The sequence below is a fragment of the Tachysurus vachellii genome, chromosome 12 (assembly GCF_030014155.1).
Source record: "Tachysurus vachellii isolate PV-2020 chromosome 12, HZAU_Pvac_v1, whole genome shotgun sequence".
NCBI lineage: Eukaryota > Metazoa > Chordata > Actinopteri > Siluriformes > Bagridae > Tachysurus > Tachysurus vachellii.
The window spans coordinates 11,674,561-11,693,095 of NC_083471.1; the positions used below are offsets into that span (position 1 = coordinate 11,674,561).

The 18,535-nt window shown below is 41.2% G+C and overlaps 1 protein-coding gene across 2 annotated transcripts in view; it reads right to left on the bottom strand.

Moving 5' to 3' along the window:
* Positions 1-18,535, bottom strand: part of unc5db (unc-5 netrin receptor Db) — a 148,042-nt gene that overhangs the window by 67,881 nt on the left and 61,626 nt on the right. For both annotated transcript variants that reach the window (XM_060883858.1, XM_060883857.1), the window contains exon 2: positions 36-248. In XM_060883858.1, coding sequence (XP_060739841.1) covers positions 36-248 — 213 coding nt within the window. The remainder of the gene's footprint in view (positions 1-35; positions 249-18,535) is intronic.

An 18,535-nucleotide genomic window follows, 5' to 3' on the forward strand; every position in this document is an offset into this window, starting at 1 on the left:
TCATTTGTTATCAGGGAAAAAATGCGGCTCCTTACCCGTGTTCTGGTCCATATATTCCTGAACCGTGTGTTGGTTCTGATGAACCCATTCCCCATTGCACTTGAAGAAAATCTGCAGGGCAGGAGTGGCACGGCACCGCAACCGGATTGGGTTGCTCTTGATGATGTAGGCGTCCTCTGGCTCCTGCAGGAAGTGTGGCAACGTCCCTCCGGCTGATGATGAATCAGGTACGGCTTCTCCTGTGGTGCCTGAGAAAGGACAGTGGAGTTAGGGAGTGCAGTAATAATCAAAAAGCAAAGAAAAGAAAAATACTTCTAGGATTTGGTTTTATCTAAGTCATAATAATAATAACAATAATAATGTATGCTGAAGCATTGTGTTGGTAGCATCAAAGTTAATAAACACAAATAGCTCACAGAACCATTCATCAATCAATGCCTTCCGTAAAGCCACATAAAAAATGCGCTTGTCTATTACGACTTCAAAATCAGATTACTGTTTATGAGTCACAGATTCATGTTTGGTGGTGACAAAGTATTTCCTGAAAATGTAGGCAATATGTTCACATGTTGCTCACAGCTTATACCATGTGCCTACAAACATGCATCACTCCAACAAATCATAGCAGACATTTTTCTTTCTAATCAACCCTGGACGGACACACACACACTCACACACACACACACACACACACGCACGCTGACTATTTTGTTCACTTTTATAAATTTGTTCATTTCCCTTAGGACCAACGTTTTTTTTCACTTAATAGGCTACAAAATATAGAGAAATTGCACCTCCTTTTTTTTTTTTTTTTTTTTGAATTTGGAGATCGCCTCCTCCCTCCAGGAGATGGTCTGATGAAGTTGGTGGGGGCGGGAGGTGGAGAGAAAAAGGAAAAAGAAAGGAAGTGAAAAAGCAAAAAAAAAAAAAAAATGGATAGTCTCTAATGGATCTCATCATGGTGGAGAACATTCCTTCCTGCTATCGAATTTCTGAATGTACAAGCAATAGACAACAGGTTATTGTCTTTGGGTGGCACAGAAATATAATCATGGGGTGGGGGGTGGGGGGTGGGGGGAAGGCAGGGCCTGAAAGCAGATGAGAAAAAGAGAAAGATAGAAGCTCATTCCAAAGACAGTAGATGAGATTTTTTGGCAAAACAGTGCAGTCGCTCAAACAACACCTCTCCTTCAATCTCTGGAGGCCAAAACAACACTGAACAAGATGGTTGTTACACGCCGTCCGAGGGATTTGTGCTGAGATAAATAAATAATAAAGTCCAACCTTCCAGTGACAGCTGTAAAACATCAGATCGAGATGAGAATGAACAAAAAGCAGGGGGATAATAAAAATAAGTCTTGAAATGACCACCAAATCTCATCTGGCTCATAAGAATAAAGTCAGAGTCAGACTCTACACGGATTTATACAGCAGAATAAATAAATGATGACAGTACAGAGAGAGGATTTTGGTCAGTTGTCTAAGTGAATCTATGTGGTCTAGTTTATTTAAGTAAGACAATTCCGTGGACTGTTTTAATATGAATTAGTTCTTATTTCTGCTTTATTTAAGAAATGTCCTCTTTCTCAGCTAACTCTGAAACCTTTCAAGTTAAAGAAATAAAAAAGAAACCAGAAAAAAAGAGCAATGCCATAACCTTTAGCTCATCACAGCATGTTGTAAGCCACTGCAGCGCTGGCCTCGTGTCACGCTGTGCACTCTGTCCCGGCGATTCGCCCTGATCTTTTAAAGTGATCCACCTCGGCCCGTCCTAATGAACACGCGCACAGCTTGGGATGGCAAGGCCATGCCGTGGATTCTCACTTGCTCGGTTTACTGCCCAGTTGGAAACATCAAACCGCATGACGTCCGTCCACACACACACAACATGCTGCATCTCCAAGACCCGTAACAAACTGCAAGTAATTTTTTTAATCAGTGGCTCCTTTTGAGCAAAGACATTTTTTTGAGCAAGGAGACAAAGTTCCTGAAATAATTTATAAATGAAAAAAAGAATTTTACTAAAGACCTCTCGGTCTACCACCCAGAGAGATCTGTAGGATTCCTGAAAGCTGGAGTGATGGATGGCGAGATCTGTATTACTGGCAAGCGCCTTCTCAGCAGGCCACCAAAATGTGGTTTATTTATTTATTTAAAAAAAAAAAAAAAAAAAAAAGCATCTCTTTTATGAGCTCAAAATATCACACAGATTTGATATCATAACTGACATTTAAATAAATTTTAAATGCAGGCACAAGATCATCATCATCCTCATCATCATTAAAACGTGACTCCAGTGTATCTGGTGAAAAAAACAGTGACTCCATAATACATCACAATTGTTATAATAATAAAGTGCTAATGCCACTCTGAATAATTCAGCATGTAAATATAATTCCTCACGATTTGCAATTTGTGAACTGTGGCACGAAGCAGAATAAATATTTTAAGCACCGCCCTCCCCCTGTATTTTATGGGTAAACTCTTTGTTCTTCTTGGAGAATATTGGTTTAAACATCCATTTGGACAAGAATCTGATGGAAGCAAACACAGCAGCCTGGGCTCGCGTTAACATCACATTCATTCTGAATTATTTATTTCTCTGTGTATTTGTCAACACACTGGATGCCATCCGTTGGAACACATTTCTCACACACAATCTGTTTGTGGAACAGATTGTACAGATCTGGCTCGCAATTCAGTTTCCACCCCTTGAAAAACTATCCCCTTGATTTAATTGAAGAAATCTTTTTTTCTTTCTTGTTTTTTTTTTTTGTGCGGTTCCACCCAGTGGCGGGGGCGGGGGGGCCAGTGCCCCTGTGACAACAAGCTTGGACCCCCTTGTGGCCCCCCTAAATGTGGAGTGTAAAATAATTTTCATAAAACTGTTTTTTTGCGGTCGTTGTTTTTTTACATCCGTTATTAGACAGTGGCAACGCGGAACAGAAATGTAACCTACACATTTTCTAGAGGGACTGCTTAAAGCGAAACACTACAGTATCGTAGAACATTCATCTGCAGGTTTTTCTTGCTCAGAAGTTTGTAAATGCACAAATATTATAGTTGAAGACTTCAAGCAAAGAAGGAAATATAGAGGTGAGTAAAGTTGTTAATATGTTGTATTTGTATTAAATGCATTACAGAAGTAATGCATATCGTCGCTGTCGGGCGGAAACCTCGTATGTCCAAATTTTGTCAATTTCATATTTTTTCACATATCGATGCTATTGGTCAGTGCCCACGTGGGTCTGTTATTTTTACAAGTTATTAACCAATCTAAAGTCTTGAAAATAGCTTGAACGCAAATCTCATAACTCCATTGGACACTTCAACTGTCCACCTCTTCCTCACTCCGCGGGAGAGCCTCACGGCATATTTCTCCTCAAGAAGAGTCGCAACGAATCAACACATCTTCTGAGGTAAATGTCTTCAAAACACTGGGCTCAAAGAAAAAAAAATCTTGACCACCGCTAGTTCTGGTGCTCGTCTGAGGACAGGAATTTAGCGCAAGACAATCTACTGCAACGCGGACTAAACCCTGTGCACTGCAGATAAGGTACGGCGTTTTTTTCATTTCCTGAAAAATAACGGTTTTGGAGATACGAGGATTCCGTCTGACAGCGATGATATGTAAATGCATAACGTTAGATCAGCTAATCTCACTTAAGTAAAGTTGGCCGCATATTTACAGATTCAAGTTTCCCGAGTCAATAACTCCTGAGCTAAACGCTCTTTTTACACAAATAACACCTCTTTTTTATAGTAGTAATGTAGAGACGCAGCTACAACACAATTCTCCTCAAAATCAGCTTTCCTCATGGGTGGACAAAATACACAAGTCTCTATGTGCAGACGACTGAGAAACAGATTCCAAGGGACCGTCTGCAAAGTGCAAAACCCGAAAAGCGAATACAAAAAAACAGTCAATAACTTGAAGCTCACACATCACTGTAATACACTGTACTGTCACCAGCTCACACACATCACTGTAATACACTGTACTGTCACCAGCTCACACACATCACTGTAATACACTGTACTGTCACCAGCTCACACACATCACTGTAATACACTGTACTGTCACCAGCTCACACATCACTGTAAAACACTGTACTGTCACCACCTCACACATCACTGTAATACACTGTACTGTCACCACCTCACACACCACTGTAATACACTGTACTGTCACCAGCTAACACATCACTGTAATACACTGTACTGTCACCAGCTCACACATCACTGTAATACACTGTACTGTCACCAGCTCACACACATCACTGTAATACACTGTACTGTCACCAGCTCACACATCACTGTAATACACTGTACTGTCACCAGCTCACACATCACTGTAATACACTGTACTGTCACCAGCTCACACATCACTGTAATACACTGTACTGTCACCAGCTCACACGTCACTGTAATACACTGTACTGTCACCAGCTCACACATCACTGTAATACACTGTACTGTCACCAGCTCACACATCACTGTAATACACTGTACTGTCACCAGCTCACACACATCACTGTAATACACTGTACTGTCACCAGCTCACACATCACTGTAATACACTGTACTGTCACCAGCTCACACACCACTGTAATACACTGTACTGTCACCAGCTCACACACATCACTGTAATACACTGTACTGTCACCACCTCACACATCACTGTAATACACTGTACTGTCACCAGCTCACACACATCACTGTAATACACTGTACTGTCACCAGCTCACACACATCACTGTAATACACTGTACTGTCACCAGCTCACACACATCACTGTAATACACTGTACTGTCACCAGCTCACACACATCACTGTAATACACTGTACTGTCACCACCTCACACATCACTGTAATACACTGTACTGTCACCAGCTCACACATCACTGTAATACACTGTACTGTCACCAGCTCACACATCACTGTAATACACTGTACTGTCACCAGCTCACACATCACTGTAATACACTGTACTGTCACCAGCTCACACATCACTGTAATACACTGTACTGTCACCAGCTCACACATCACTGTAATACACTGTACTGTCACCACCTCACACATCACTGTAATACACTGTACTGTCACCAGCTCACACACATCACTGTAATACACTGTACTGTCACCACCTCACACATCACTGTAATACACTGTACTGTCACCAGCTCACACATCACTGTAATACACTGTACTGTCACCACCTCACACATCACTGTAATACACTGTACTGTCACCACCTCACACATCACTGTAATACACTGTACTGTCACCAGCTCACACACATCACTGTAATACACTGTACTGTCACCAGCTCACACATCACTGTAATACACTGTACTGTCACCAGCTCACACATCACTGTAATACACTGTACTGTCACCAGCTCACACACATCACTGTAATACACTGTACTGTCACCAGCTCACACGTCACTGTAATACACTGTACTGTCACCAGCTCACACATCACTGTAATACACTGTACTGTCACCAGCTCACACGTCACTGTAATACACTGTACTGTCACCAGCTCACACATCACTGTAATACACTGTACTGTCACCAGCTCACACACCACTGTAATACACTGTACTGTCACCAGCTCACACACCACTGTAATACACTGTACTGTCACCAGCTCACACACCACTGTAATACACTGTACTGTCACCAGCTCACACATCACTGTAATACACTGTACTGTCACCAGCTCACACACATCACTGTAATACACTGTACTGTCACCAGCTCACACATCACTGTAATACACTGTACTGTCACCAGCTCACACACATCACTGTAATACACTGTACTGTCACCAGCTCACACGTCACTGTAATACACTGTACTGTCACCACCTCACACATCACTGTAATACACTGTACTGTCACCAGCTCACACACATCACTGTAATACACTGTACTGTCACCAGCTCACACACATCACTGTAATACACTGTACTGTCACCACCTCACACATCACTGTAATACACTGTACTGTCACCAGCTCACACATCACTGTAATACACTGTACTGTCACCAGCTCACACACATCACTGTAATACACTGTACTGTCACCAGCTCACACATCACTGTAATACACTGTACTGTCACCACCTCACACATCACTGTAATACACTGTACTGTCACCAGCTCACACACATCACTGTAATACACTGTACTGTCACCAGCTCACACGTCACTGTAATACACTGTACTGTCACCAGCTCACACATCACTGTAATACACTGTACTGTCACCAGCTCACACATCACTGTAATACACTGTACTGTCACCAGCTCACACACATCACTGTAATACACTGTACTGTCACCAGCTCACACATCACTGTAATACACTGTACTGTCACCAGCTCACACACCACTGTAATACACTGTACTGTCACCAGCTCACACACATCACTGTAATACACTGTACTGTCACCAGCTCACACACATCACTGTAATACACTGTACTGTCACCAGCTCACACACATCACTGTAATACACTGTACTGTCACCAGCTCACACATCACTGTAATACACTGTACTGTCACCAGCTCACACACATCACTGTAATACACTGTACTGTCACCAGCTCACACATCACTGTAATACACTGTACTGTCACCAGCTCACACATCACTGTAATACACTGTACTGTCACCAGCTCACACGTCACTGTAATACACTGTACTGTCACCAGCTCACACATCACTGTAATACACTGTACTGTCACCAGCTCACACGTCACTGTAATACACTGTACTGTCACCAGCTCACACGTCACTGTAATACACACCACTGATGTCCTGATAGTTATACTACAACACTTATTTTGGGGAAATGTCTTTTTGTATCAACTTTTATGATTTTTCATAAAAAAACAAAAAAAAAACCAATAACTTCACTGTAGTACACTGTAATTATAGTAATACACTGTAACTGTCAGTACATCAGTGGTGTGTGAGCTGAATTTGGTGACAGTACAGTGTATTACAGTGAAGTTATTGATTTTTTTATTATTATGAAAAATCATAAAAATTAAACAAAAAGACATATAATTTGTTTTGGCAGATATCAGCAAATCCCGGGAAGATCCACCTGTCCAGCCAATGATGAATATATACCCAAGAACTCTGATGGGGGACCGGATGAGAGATTGAGCAATTTAGGTTTTCTAAGTATTGAGTCGAGGAGGGCAAAGGCCTTAAATCTAGATGAATTTGCTGATCTTTTTGCAAAAAAACACAAAAATCGTAGAATACAGTTACTGTGACTGATACTGAAATGCAAATGTAAAAAATAAAACTGAGATGCAAATACATTGTTGAATGATTATAAATATGGTATTTTGCCTGTTAATGCCTGCAGTGCAGTGCAGAAAGTGATATGACAACAATAAGGTCTAAATGTAACTGGCCCCTCTAACAATACAACTGGCCCCAGCTTGGCCCCCAGTTGAAATGGTCTAGAACCGCCACTGGTTCCACCTCCACAGACATCAGTGTTACTCTACCTTGACATGTTGGGAAGCAGAAATGATCCAAACCCACCAGTTAAATGATTGTGTGGGAGGAGACACGGGACACTGGATAATGCTGAGTGATGAGGATCGTAATGATCCGACAAATAGGGAACGTTCTCGCTTGGCTTGTGGGGCCTTTTTTTTTTTCCTCTACAGATTTCCCCTCAGTGAGAACTTGTAAATCACTGTTACAAAGTGCTTGTAAAGTGCTGCAGCTTGCCTTAAATTAGACATTAAAGCTGAGACCATCCTGGAAATGCAGAGAGATTTTATTGAATAAATACATGAATAAATAAAATGAAATATTATTTATTTATTTAGTTGGATATCTTGGGTGAAACAAAAAAGATCTATCCATCTATCTATCTATCTATCTATCTATCTATCTATCTATCTATCTATCTATCCATCCATCTATCCATCCATCCAAATTTTCCTGTTATTATTTTCTGAAAAAAGGCCTTGGGATTTCGTTCACGCATCAACTATGTCAGCCAATCATGGTCGATATTCATACATCACATGTGAAACATCAAGTAATAAAAATGTGTTAGAAATTCAAAAGAGCAACTCTCTGTGTGAGATTTTCTCCTACGATGAAATCCTGCTCCTCACAGAGACTCTATAGATTACAGAGTTTAGATTAGACAGATTATACAGTAGATTATATAGTACAGACTATTAATTATAAAGTAGATAAGACAGAATAAACTATATTCCAGTAGAGACCAAGGACTATAAGGTATAGAGTATAGACTATAAAGTATATATTACAGAGATACAAGTATAGATAGATATAGATTACAGAGTAGAGACTACAGATTATAGACTAGAGATTAGAGCATATAGATTACAGAGTACAGACAACAGACTGTAGAGTATACATTATAGAGTAGAGACTATAGATTACAGAGTCCGGATAGATTATAGAATACAGATTAGGAAATATACAGCAGATTATGAGAGAGACAGAGAGGAGACTATATGGCATAGATTGCAGAGCACAGAATATACAGTATAGATTACAGAGTAGAGACTATACGGTATACATTATAGAGACTATACAGTGTAGATTATAAAGGTCCTGAAAGCATAAGATAAAGCTGCTGATGGTGAAGATTCTCTGGTTAGCGGAGAACTGAATTAAAATGTGTGTTCATTCATGCATTCCATATGTTCATTCATACGTGCTTTCTGTTTGGAGCAGCCAGATGATAAAGAAAAAGTTGTTTCCTCTAGCTGGAGATATTTTGGTTGTTAATTTAATGTGATTAAAAATTCTATGTGTGGCATAATGAACCGGTTCCCTATTCAAGTGTAGTACAGTTACACTGCAGAAGGTATAAAAGGTTTTTACACCCTCCAAAAGAGAAATATTCCATAGTCACTTGCCATACAAGGAAGAGGATAACAGCCAATATCCTTTATTCTAACAGTAATATGTCCTGTGTACTGGATCAAAAATTTCCCGACACACATCAGTGTTTTCTCCACACCGCCCTGGAGCCCCACATTTCCCAGATGAATCAAATGGAAAGCCTTGTACGATCTCTCACTGGTGTGCAGTTTGAAAGTTTTGATCTCATCATCGCATTCCTCATCTCTGTTTCTCTTCAGAAGAGATAACGTGGCTCTCATACTGGAAGGGTTGCATGAATTAAGCAGGACTGCCTTTGATTATCTGCATCCAAACACATTCAGAAAATCATCATTATTCATGCCAGCCCTGATTTGAACCACAGACGGCCTACTTAATTACAAATTGAGTGGGACGATACCGAACCATTTACATGTGATTTAACTTGGAAAAAAGCATGATTACACTTAAGATTTTTATTTTTTTTTTTAGTTGAGTATTGAGCTGCAGATGGTGGGTATCAGATTGTGCCAATGTTCTGCTCTCCTTTGCCCTTGAAAACTTGTGGAACTTTGAAGAATTTTTTATTTTTTTTTTAAATTATAACCGAAGTCAGTCATGTTTACAGTGTGAATCCAGATGGAGTTTCCACCTGCTGGATTTTTCACACAGGTTTAAACAGAAAAAATTCAGAACGTCAAAAAAGAAGAGAGACGGACCTGGTGAGTGACAATCTGAAAATTGTTTCAGCGGGCTGAGCGATATTGCGCGATCCGCTTCTGAGAGAAAGGGGCTGCGACCTGAGGACAGAATTCATTTCGCTCACACTTCACTATACACCTCATTGTCGGCAGGTGACACGCATCAGGCGTATTTAGTGGTTTTTCGAGTGCGTCCATGAAAGCTAGCCGTTTTCAGCTCAAATCTATACGTGAATCTGATTGCATGCTCCAGTGTAAGCCGTCTAACATCCTCCTTTTTTTTCTCCCTCTGAGGATAAGCAGGCTGATTGCTCAATACACTCTGTCACATGTAGGATAGGGGAAAATAAAATGCCAGTCCATTTTCTATCACTGCTTCCAATCACTGAGCTCGCTCCCTCACTCCTTCACTCTGACGCTAAACAGGAGAGGAGCGAAGGAGAAAACACAGAGCTGCTTTAGATTCGTCTGTTGCTTGTGATTGATGGAGAGGGAAAAACCTAAACTTTTCTTCACCTTCGCTCACATGAATTAAACATGATCCAACAAATTTGCTTTATCAAATCTTGTTTTCTGCTGCTGATTGAACATGTGCTTCCATGTTGCGTCCGTCTTCCACACTACGTATTAAACTCTCACTGTATCATCCTTCTATTTTTTTTTACTCTATAAAAATAAAATGCAATTCTATCATTCCATGAATTTGCATTATAGAAGCAAATCTCATCGTGATTATGTCAAGAGGTCAGCTGAGAAACATTAAGACCAGCGTGTCTGCGTGCTCTGTCATCTAAATGCAAACCTGCATTGATCTGTCTGCCGCGAAACACACCGCTATGAGGACACGACCACGTGCCAATGCATGCTAAGACATCTGATCCATAGCCCTCTAGCTCAAAGGCATGACCTTGGATTAGCAAAAAAATATCAGCACAGGCCAAGAATCAATTCTAAGCGGCTCTTTATTGGCTCTCCAGATCACTACACGTGACCTACACGTGTAAAGGACGACCCTTTTTAAGAGTGTCTGAGCTAACGTCTTATTTAGTATGCTCACTTTGCAGTAGGGATAAAGCAGAAGTGGCCCTGCTGCATATCCCGTGCATTAAACTGAATCTAAAAGCCATTCTTTCCCTTTGCTTCCCCTACTCACTGGTCACTTAAGAAAACCTCATTTATCTAAATTCAGTAAATCAGGTGGTGGATGTTTAATGCAGGACATCAAACATCTGAAAATAGAAAAAAATATGACTTTGACCATGATGACCAGACAGATCAGATGACCTTCTCCAAATTCCAAAAAAGTAAAAGTTTTCAGGTACATGAAAAAAGACCCAGAAGACTTGTTTAAATCATTATGTCTTGCCTAGTGAAATGAGAAGAATCCTAATACGCTTTGTACAGGATCTATCTCTGGGGCTGAATTTCAAATACTGGATATTACTGAGTATGAACAGCTTTTTACTAGTCACTACGGTCTATACACCATTACTGCACACACACACTGTAGTGCAATTTAGCGACTTGGACGTTAGTGTGTTGGTTCATCGACTCCATTTTTGGGATTAAAATCTGAACCTCTGAAGCTAAAACAGCTATGAAGAAGCTATTAAAACTGAAATCAATAGTCCCCCAAAAAAGCTCCTAATTACAGACCATTTTCATTACAGTGCACAGATTCAGCATAGGGTTTGTAACGAGGTATAAAAAAACTAATAATAAGGATGATGGGTCCAGGGTGGGAAGCGTCTGATTGGCCCCTGAGTTCCCTCTCCCTGGCTCTAATTACGCGCCCTCTGCGTTTTCAGCAATGCACCGCACACTTGCCGTCTGTCAAAAGGTAACAGATAATTGGAACAAGGTGACAATCCACGCTCCATAAAGCGGGAGGAAATTCATCGTCGGCTGCTCACCTCGTGATCGATGCTCGTAAAAGCGCGGCCTCTAATGAACGCGATGAGTGGCCCACCGATAAGTCACTTATTTTCCCATTACACTCGTTAAGTTTTACGTAGCCTCTTGACGCCGACATGCTGTAGCTTTCTGCTGTGAAAAAGCGAGGGGTAGCTGAGACGTTTGTGTGCTTTCAAATGAGGGTGGATGGAGGACAAAAGGCATAATTATCTACAGGTAAAAACCATTAGTGCAATTAATTTGGGATGCAAGTGCACTATACATCAGCGCACTGAGTGTAGTGTACTCAACAGTATGTTTAGAGTCTACATATAAGGTATCAAATGATTAGAATGTACAGTTGAGGCCAAAATTATTAGCCCCCCAGGAATTTTGGAACATTTTCCTAAAGATCTTTCCAATTTTTGTAGCATTGATAAAACTTGATATAATCAAACATTCACCAGTGCTATTTAGTAGCTTTTGGTACATTTTGAAATATAAAATACATTTATAGGCTTGCTTTATAATCAAATATAGTGAAAATGGGGTGGTCAAAAATATTAGCCCCTTGTGAATATTTGCTTTCAAAACACACCCAATTAATCAATCAGCTTTCAAAACACACCAAATTAATCAATCAGTTTTCAAACCACACCTGTGCAGTCAATTGGCTTCCTAACAATACCTGGGCATTCAATCAGCATTAAAGGACTCCAAGGAACAGGGCACTTGAACACATTATTGGGAGAGACTATTTTTACTCACCATGCCAAAGACAAAGGAAATCAGTCTTGAGCTCAGAAAGAAGATAGTGGAGACTCATGATAAGGTGGAAGGTTATACTGCCATTTCCAAGCGTTTCACAGTGTCTAGAACCGCCGTACGTTGCATCATTGCCAAGTACAAGGAGACAAATTCTGTAAGAAACAAACCTGGGCGTGGTCGTAAGCGCAAGATTTCACGAACCCTGGAGAGGAAAATAGTCAGAGATATCAGCAAGATGCCCCGGACATTTGCCAAGATGATTGTTGCTGACCTGGCCTCTTCTGGAGTTGATGTTTCAAGGAACACAGTTGTGAGGGCTCTTCATCGTGGTGGGCTTCAGGGCCATCGTCCCAGAAGAACCCCTTTACTCAAACAGCGGCACATCACAGCTAGACTGAGGTTTGCCCGTGAACATTTGAAAGGTAAAGATGAGTTTTGGGAGTCTGTGCTTTGGTCTGATGAGACTAAACTGGAACTGTTTGGGCACATGGATGTTGCTTATGTTTGGTGAAGAAAGGGTGAGGCCTTCAACCCTAAGAACACAGTTCCCACTGTTAAACATGGTGGTGGCAGCATCATGCTGTGGGGCTGTTTTGCAGCTTCAGGCACAGGGAGCCTTGTTCGGGTACATGGCATCATGAAAAAAGAAAATTATGTTGACATTTTGAGGGATAATATGCAGAAATCTGCTCGTAGTCTAGCCTTAGGTCAACGCTGGGTCTTCCAACAAGACAATGACCCAAAGCATACATCGAAATTGGTCCAACAGTTCCTGAAGGATACCAAAACAAAGGTCCTGGAGTGGCCCGCACAGAGCCCAGACCTCAATCCTATTGAGAATTTGTGGTGAGTGCTCAAAGTCAATGTCCATGCTCGGAAGCCATGTAATTTGGACCAGCTGGAGCAATTTGCAATGGAAGAATGGGCTAAAATCCCTCAGGAAACCTGTGCCAACCTAGTAAAGAACTACTCTAAGAGGTTGTTGTCAGTTGTGGCTCAGAAAGGGTTCACTATTGACTATTAATGACCGGGGGCTAATAATTTTGGACATTTCATTTTTGCCCTTTCTTGTTTCAACTCACTATTTCAATTAAATATCCTAATCAAACTTAGTGGAGATTTTGTCTTTGTTATTTTGGAAACAAATACACTATAAAACACTTGTTGTTAATGGTCATTTCCATGGAGAAATCAAGAGTTTTGTCTAATTTCATAAGGGGGCTAATAATTTTGGCCTCAACTGTACTCTCCCAGAACCTCTTGTGTAGGTCCACTTTGCAATTGTGATGGTTTCTGTTCACCAAACTAACAACTACGCTAGCTCGAATTTAATCTACGCTGCTATCTAGCTAATAACAATGTTCCTAATCAGTGATAAGACTGAAATCTCTGGACTAGAAAAAAGGAATTCATCAGTGTTTAATACAGCAACTCCGACAGACATAACATCATAAACTGTTGAGTCTGATGCCCCTCCCCCCTCCTAAACAAACCCTTTATATAGTGTTGACTGGGGCGGCTTGATTTCTGCCCTAGCTGGGTGTAGCTAGTTTTCTTTGACCGCTCCCTGCAACAACATGTGAGAACCTGATATACACGATGACTTGTGCATAATACATAGTGCACTATACATTTAGTTGGTGGCCATTTAGAGCCTTTTCAGCCTTGAAGTGTTAGTAATAGCACATTTATCTAATGTAGTAGACTAAAGGTACAGGAATAAGGAATGGGTATAAGGAATGTCCATACGCGCTACGTAGCACACGAGACTGGACCATCATTTTACATGGTGTTCAGTTCCTCGCCTGGGAGTCATGAAGTCCTCGACTGACTACTTCCTGTGTTGGTCCACTGAGTCTGCTATGAATTGAATTCTCTGACATCTTACATAGTGCGCTATATTTCCAACAAGAAAGAGATTACGATAAGATTCCTTATCCAGATCTGTATGAGCTATCAGCTTCAAGCCTTGACGTAGTGCACTAGATCTCCAAAAGGGAAATATTTGCAGTGGCCTGCTCCAGGATAGAAGTGTAATGGATTCTACACTCTATATAGCCTAGATTATGTCCAATAGGGAGACATTACAGATGGTATAAGGGTATATAAAACTAATCCTAATCGGAAAAACATCCTAATGGGATGAGAGCAGTATGAAATAATGCGCTTTGCTTTCGTATGTTGCACATCTACCTTTTTTAGTAGCGTATGATTAGTTATGGTTTCATACACGGCTTCGGCTGCATCTTGCTCCTGCCGAAAAAGAGCGCGCGTGTAAAAAGGGTTATAACTTCCTAATAGGATAAGAGCGCTGTGAAATAACAGTCTTTGTGATGCTGACTGGGTGGGTGGGGTGAATGAAGGCATGGACTTTGTGTCTTTTTATAGGAGAGCTTGTTTACGACAGGAATGTGCATGTTATAAAAGCAAAAAAAGCCCTAAGCGTGAGAGGCAGTATGATGGAAATCTGTGTGACAGCTCTTTTCTTTTCTGCGCCACATCCGTCCGAGTCAGTTACATACTTCCAATGCTGGAAAAGCCCCAGTGTTTTAACAGTAGCTGTTGAAAGATGGGCACAAAATGTGTGTGTGTGTGTCTGGGAACGTGTTACATGGTGGGTAGGCTCAGGCTCAGCAGGCTCAGGGATTCATTTCTGAAGGCAGAAGTGTCAGAAAGGAGTGTTGAGATAATCCCCATCTTCCGCAGAAAGAGTGAAAGAGAGAGCGAGAGAGAGAGAGAGAGAGAGAGAGAGAGAGAAGCAAGGGAAGTAGACTTATGTGTTCAATCTGTCTCTTTCTTTTGTAACCTCTATGTGAACCATGAGAGGATAGACTCGTTCAAGGCGGCGTGGAAAGGGGAAGGGAAAAAAAAAACATGCGCGTGTGCACGCGGTCGAGCCAAGATGACATTCCCTTCTTTATAATCGAGTGCAACATACAGGGCAGGCTGTAATAGGAGAGTTTAAGCGGATAAACGATAGACGTGCACAGACGCATGGATGTCGGGGCGCTTTAATGTTCCCACAGGGGAGATTAGTACAGCAAACAACAGGTGCTTTTAAAAGGTGTCTGAGTGAAGAACAGCACACTAAACACCTGTTAGACAAACAATTACTCCACATGAATAGAGGGATGGAAACAGATAGAAGAACATGTTGCCGTGGAATTGCACACGTAAGGATGCGCGTCGCTCAATTGCACCATTGTTGCACAGACAAAAGTAAAAAAAAAAAAATGAAAAGGCACTGGATGCAAGCGTGACGCAATGCAATCAATCTGAAAGGTTAGATCTGCTACGAAACAATCAGCGTGTCCGTTCAGCTGCACTCCATGAAGGGCAATTACACATCTGACGCAGTGTGACCTGTTGCCAAGGCTCACGGCCGGATGCTTTGAGAATAATTACAGCGGAGATCAGCTCTCTCTTTCTTTCTCTCTCTCTGAAAAGGCCAGGAACTCTCCTTGACACACAAGAGCTTTGGCAGTTATCGACAGTCCGTTGTGGATCCATGTCTGGATGATTCCACAAGGATTGACGGTACAGCTATCGGACTCTGCTTTGCATTCTGTATTTTTTTTTTATTTTTTTAATAATTGTATAGACACTACAGTGCCAAGTTCAGCGGTGTTGCAGATCGTCCTTTGTTCATGCGGTCATACGGTCTTCTATACTTCTATACATGGACTGGAGCAAATAATGTATTTCGTTATTGTGTCTGTAGTAACAGGAACACAGAAGGCTTGAATAGTGACTTGAACGGATGATTCTGGAAGGAGTCTCCGGTGTCAGGAAACGTAACAAGTGAACACAAAAAAAATATGAATAAAATATAAGGCGAACCAAAGACTTCAGAAAGTAAAAAAAAACCAACAACTCAGAGATACTCTCCTTATACTAGCGTGTAAGCTTTTTGTTCGTCCTTTCTTCTGTCTCCCGTCTCACTCTTCCATGCTGCTGCCAGGAAAGACTGTTCAATCATTAGCAGCTTGTCTTCTCAAATTTATCTCTCCCTCCCTGTCAGATTCACTTCACAACAAAATGTAGTCTTTGACAAAAACTTTGTGTGTATAGTATATATATATATATATACATATATATATATATATATATATATATATATATATATATATATATATATAAAAAAAAGTGCTGAATTTGAAAAAACACACACACACATTCCCAACAGACCCAACACTTCCCCCACGTTGAGAGCTTTGTGTGTTGTGAAGACCCGTAAGAAAGTGTAAGATTTGCCTCTGCTGGCTTTTGCTGGGCCAATGCTGGCACGGTAATGATGCCCACTGAGGAGTTTCCCCACTTTCCTGCTGCGCTTGTGCAATTCAAATCCATCTGCGAGCGCGTTAAAACAAGTTCAGGCCCCCAGATGGAGGAAACGGAGGAAAGGGAATAGGGCGAACGGAAGAGTGGACCTGACAGGAAGGAAGTGCAGAGATTTCAAGTCAGCAAGTTTGTGCAGAAGTTGTGCTGATGGACAGATGAGAGAGTGAGTGAGAAAGAGAGACCAGAGAACCAAATGTGGAGCAGAGTGAGGAAAAAGCTCAGACAGACAGATACAGTACAAGGACTTTTAATGCTTTTAATGGATGACTGGTAGGTGAACGAGTCAGGACAATACGACATACCGCAATAAATCACGTTATCACTTGTGTTGCTTTTGAAAGAGGATTAATAATATATTCAGCTGTAACTCGAGCAGAAAGCCAAAGAACCCCTGAGAGTCCACTCAAGAGTATGAGGGGAAAAGGGATGGGGCTTCCAAAAAAAAGCATCAGTTTTAAATATCAGAGTCTTTCGTGTAGTAAGGGGGAAACAAACCAGCTACTTAGTCGGAAAAATTGCGTCTTTCAGTCATTTTTAGGGTTTCCATGGTAAGGGTCTATATAGCTGTCTCTTGTTGTAAATGCGAATTGTGTAATTGTTTTGTAGCAACATCAAATGCCTCTCTCTGCACTTCAATGTTGACTGTATGAAAAAAGTAACTGTGATCAAGTTTTACTTGTCAGAGCAGGTAAAATACGGTGCATAAGTCTCATGGGCTCCTTGGACTGTGTGCTTGGAAATGATTTGGCTTTCAGCACCACACTTCAGTGCGACTTTAGAAGAAGAAGAAAAAAGTGGTTTGGATCAGTCATCATGAGTGGCGAAGAAAAGAAAACTAATTTGCTTTCAGAAATGAACTGGCTCTGAGAAAATAAGAGCTTTAATCAAACCCAATTTTCCACTTCATGCATAAACAATAGAAATGTTTTAGGTTGAAGTGCAGAATCCTGCTGAAATCTCTTTGCTTCTTAAAGCCAAGAATGAAATAAATAAATTAAACGTCCTGATTAAACTGCTTTTAATATTCCTATACGAAAAGAGACTGAGGTTTTGTGTGTGGATGGATGAGTGTTTGAGGTTTTTCTTAATCCAATTAATGCATAATAACGAATCAGTCCCTGTTCAAGGAATCACTTGCAAATTGAGTCAAATCTTTGAAAATTTACAAGGGCCCAGTGTCCAAGCTGCTCCAGTTAATCAGACTGGTTGCTCGTGTTGTGTTGCTTTGTCTTTGTTAAAGAGAAAGTGTGTGTGTGTGAGATTGCTTCAGTAATAACAACTAATGACTCAGCCGATATGAAGTGAATGCCGATGCCTTTGATGTGGACATGTCTTTATTCGTATTCTGCGCACTGGCCCATGTTGCGATGTTCAGACAACGGAGCATGAAACATGAAACATGACGCATGGCCACTAAAACGGAGACCTAAAGGAATTCTGGATTTCTTTAATCCTTGTGCTTCACCATTCTGTTGTCTAAGCAGTGAGCCAAGGGAAAGATTAGCAAAGACTGGATTAGCAACAGGCCATGTCCACTAAATGACCTTTAAGCGTGTAAATATTTGCCAAACCTGCCGATGGAGTGTCATTTATTTTTGCTCAGACAGTCCAGGGGTCTTGAACCTGTATGCTCTATTCCCATCTTTTCCCCATCTCTCCCTCCCTTGTCTATTTTTCCCCTGCTAGAGTGTGTCCTTATTCCCCCAGTGAGATAATAGCCCTTGCTGGCCCGGTCAGGAGGTAAATTAAATCTCTGCACAGGGAAGCCGCTGATTTATTTACCAGCCGGATGATAGGGCCGTGCCTGGGATCCGGGGGAAACGACCTATATGGCCGAGAACACCGGGGCATGGATAAATCTCCTTTAATACCCTGGTGCAGCAAAGCGGGAGAAACAGGGCCATTGTTTTCAGCTGTGGAAATTGCCAGCGA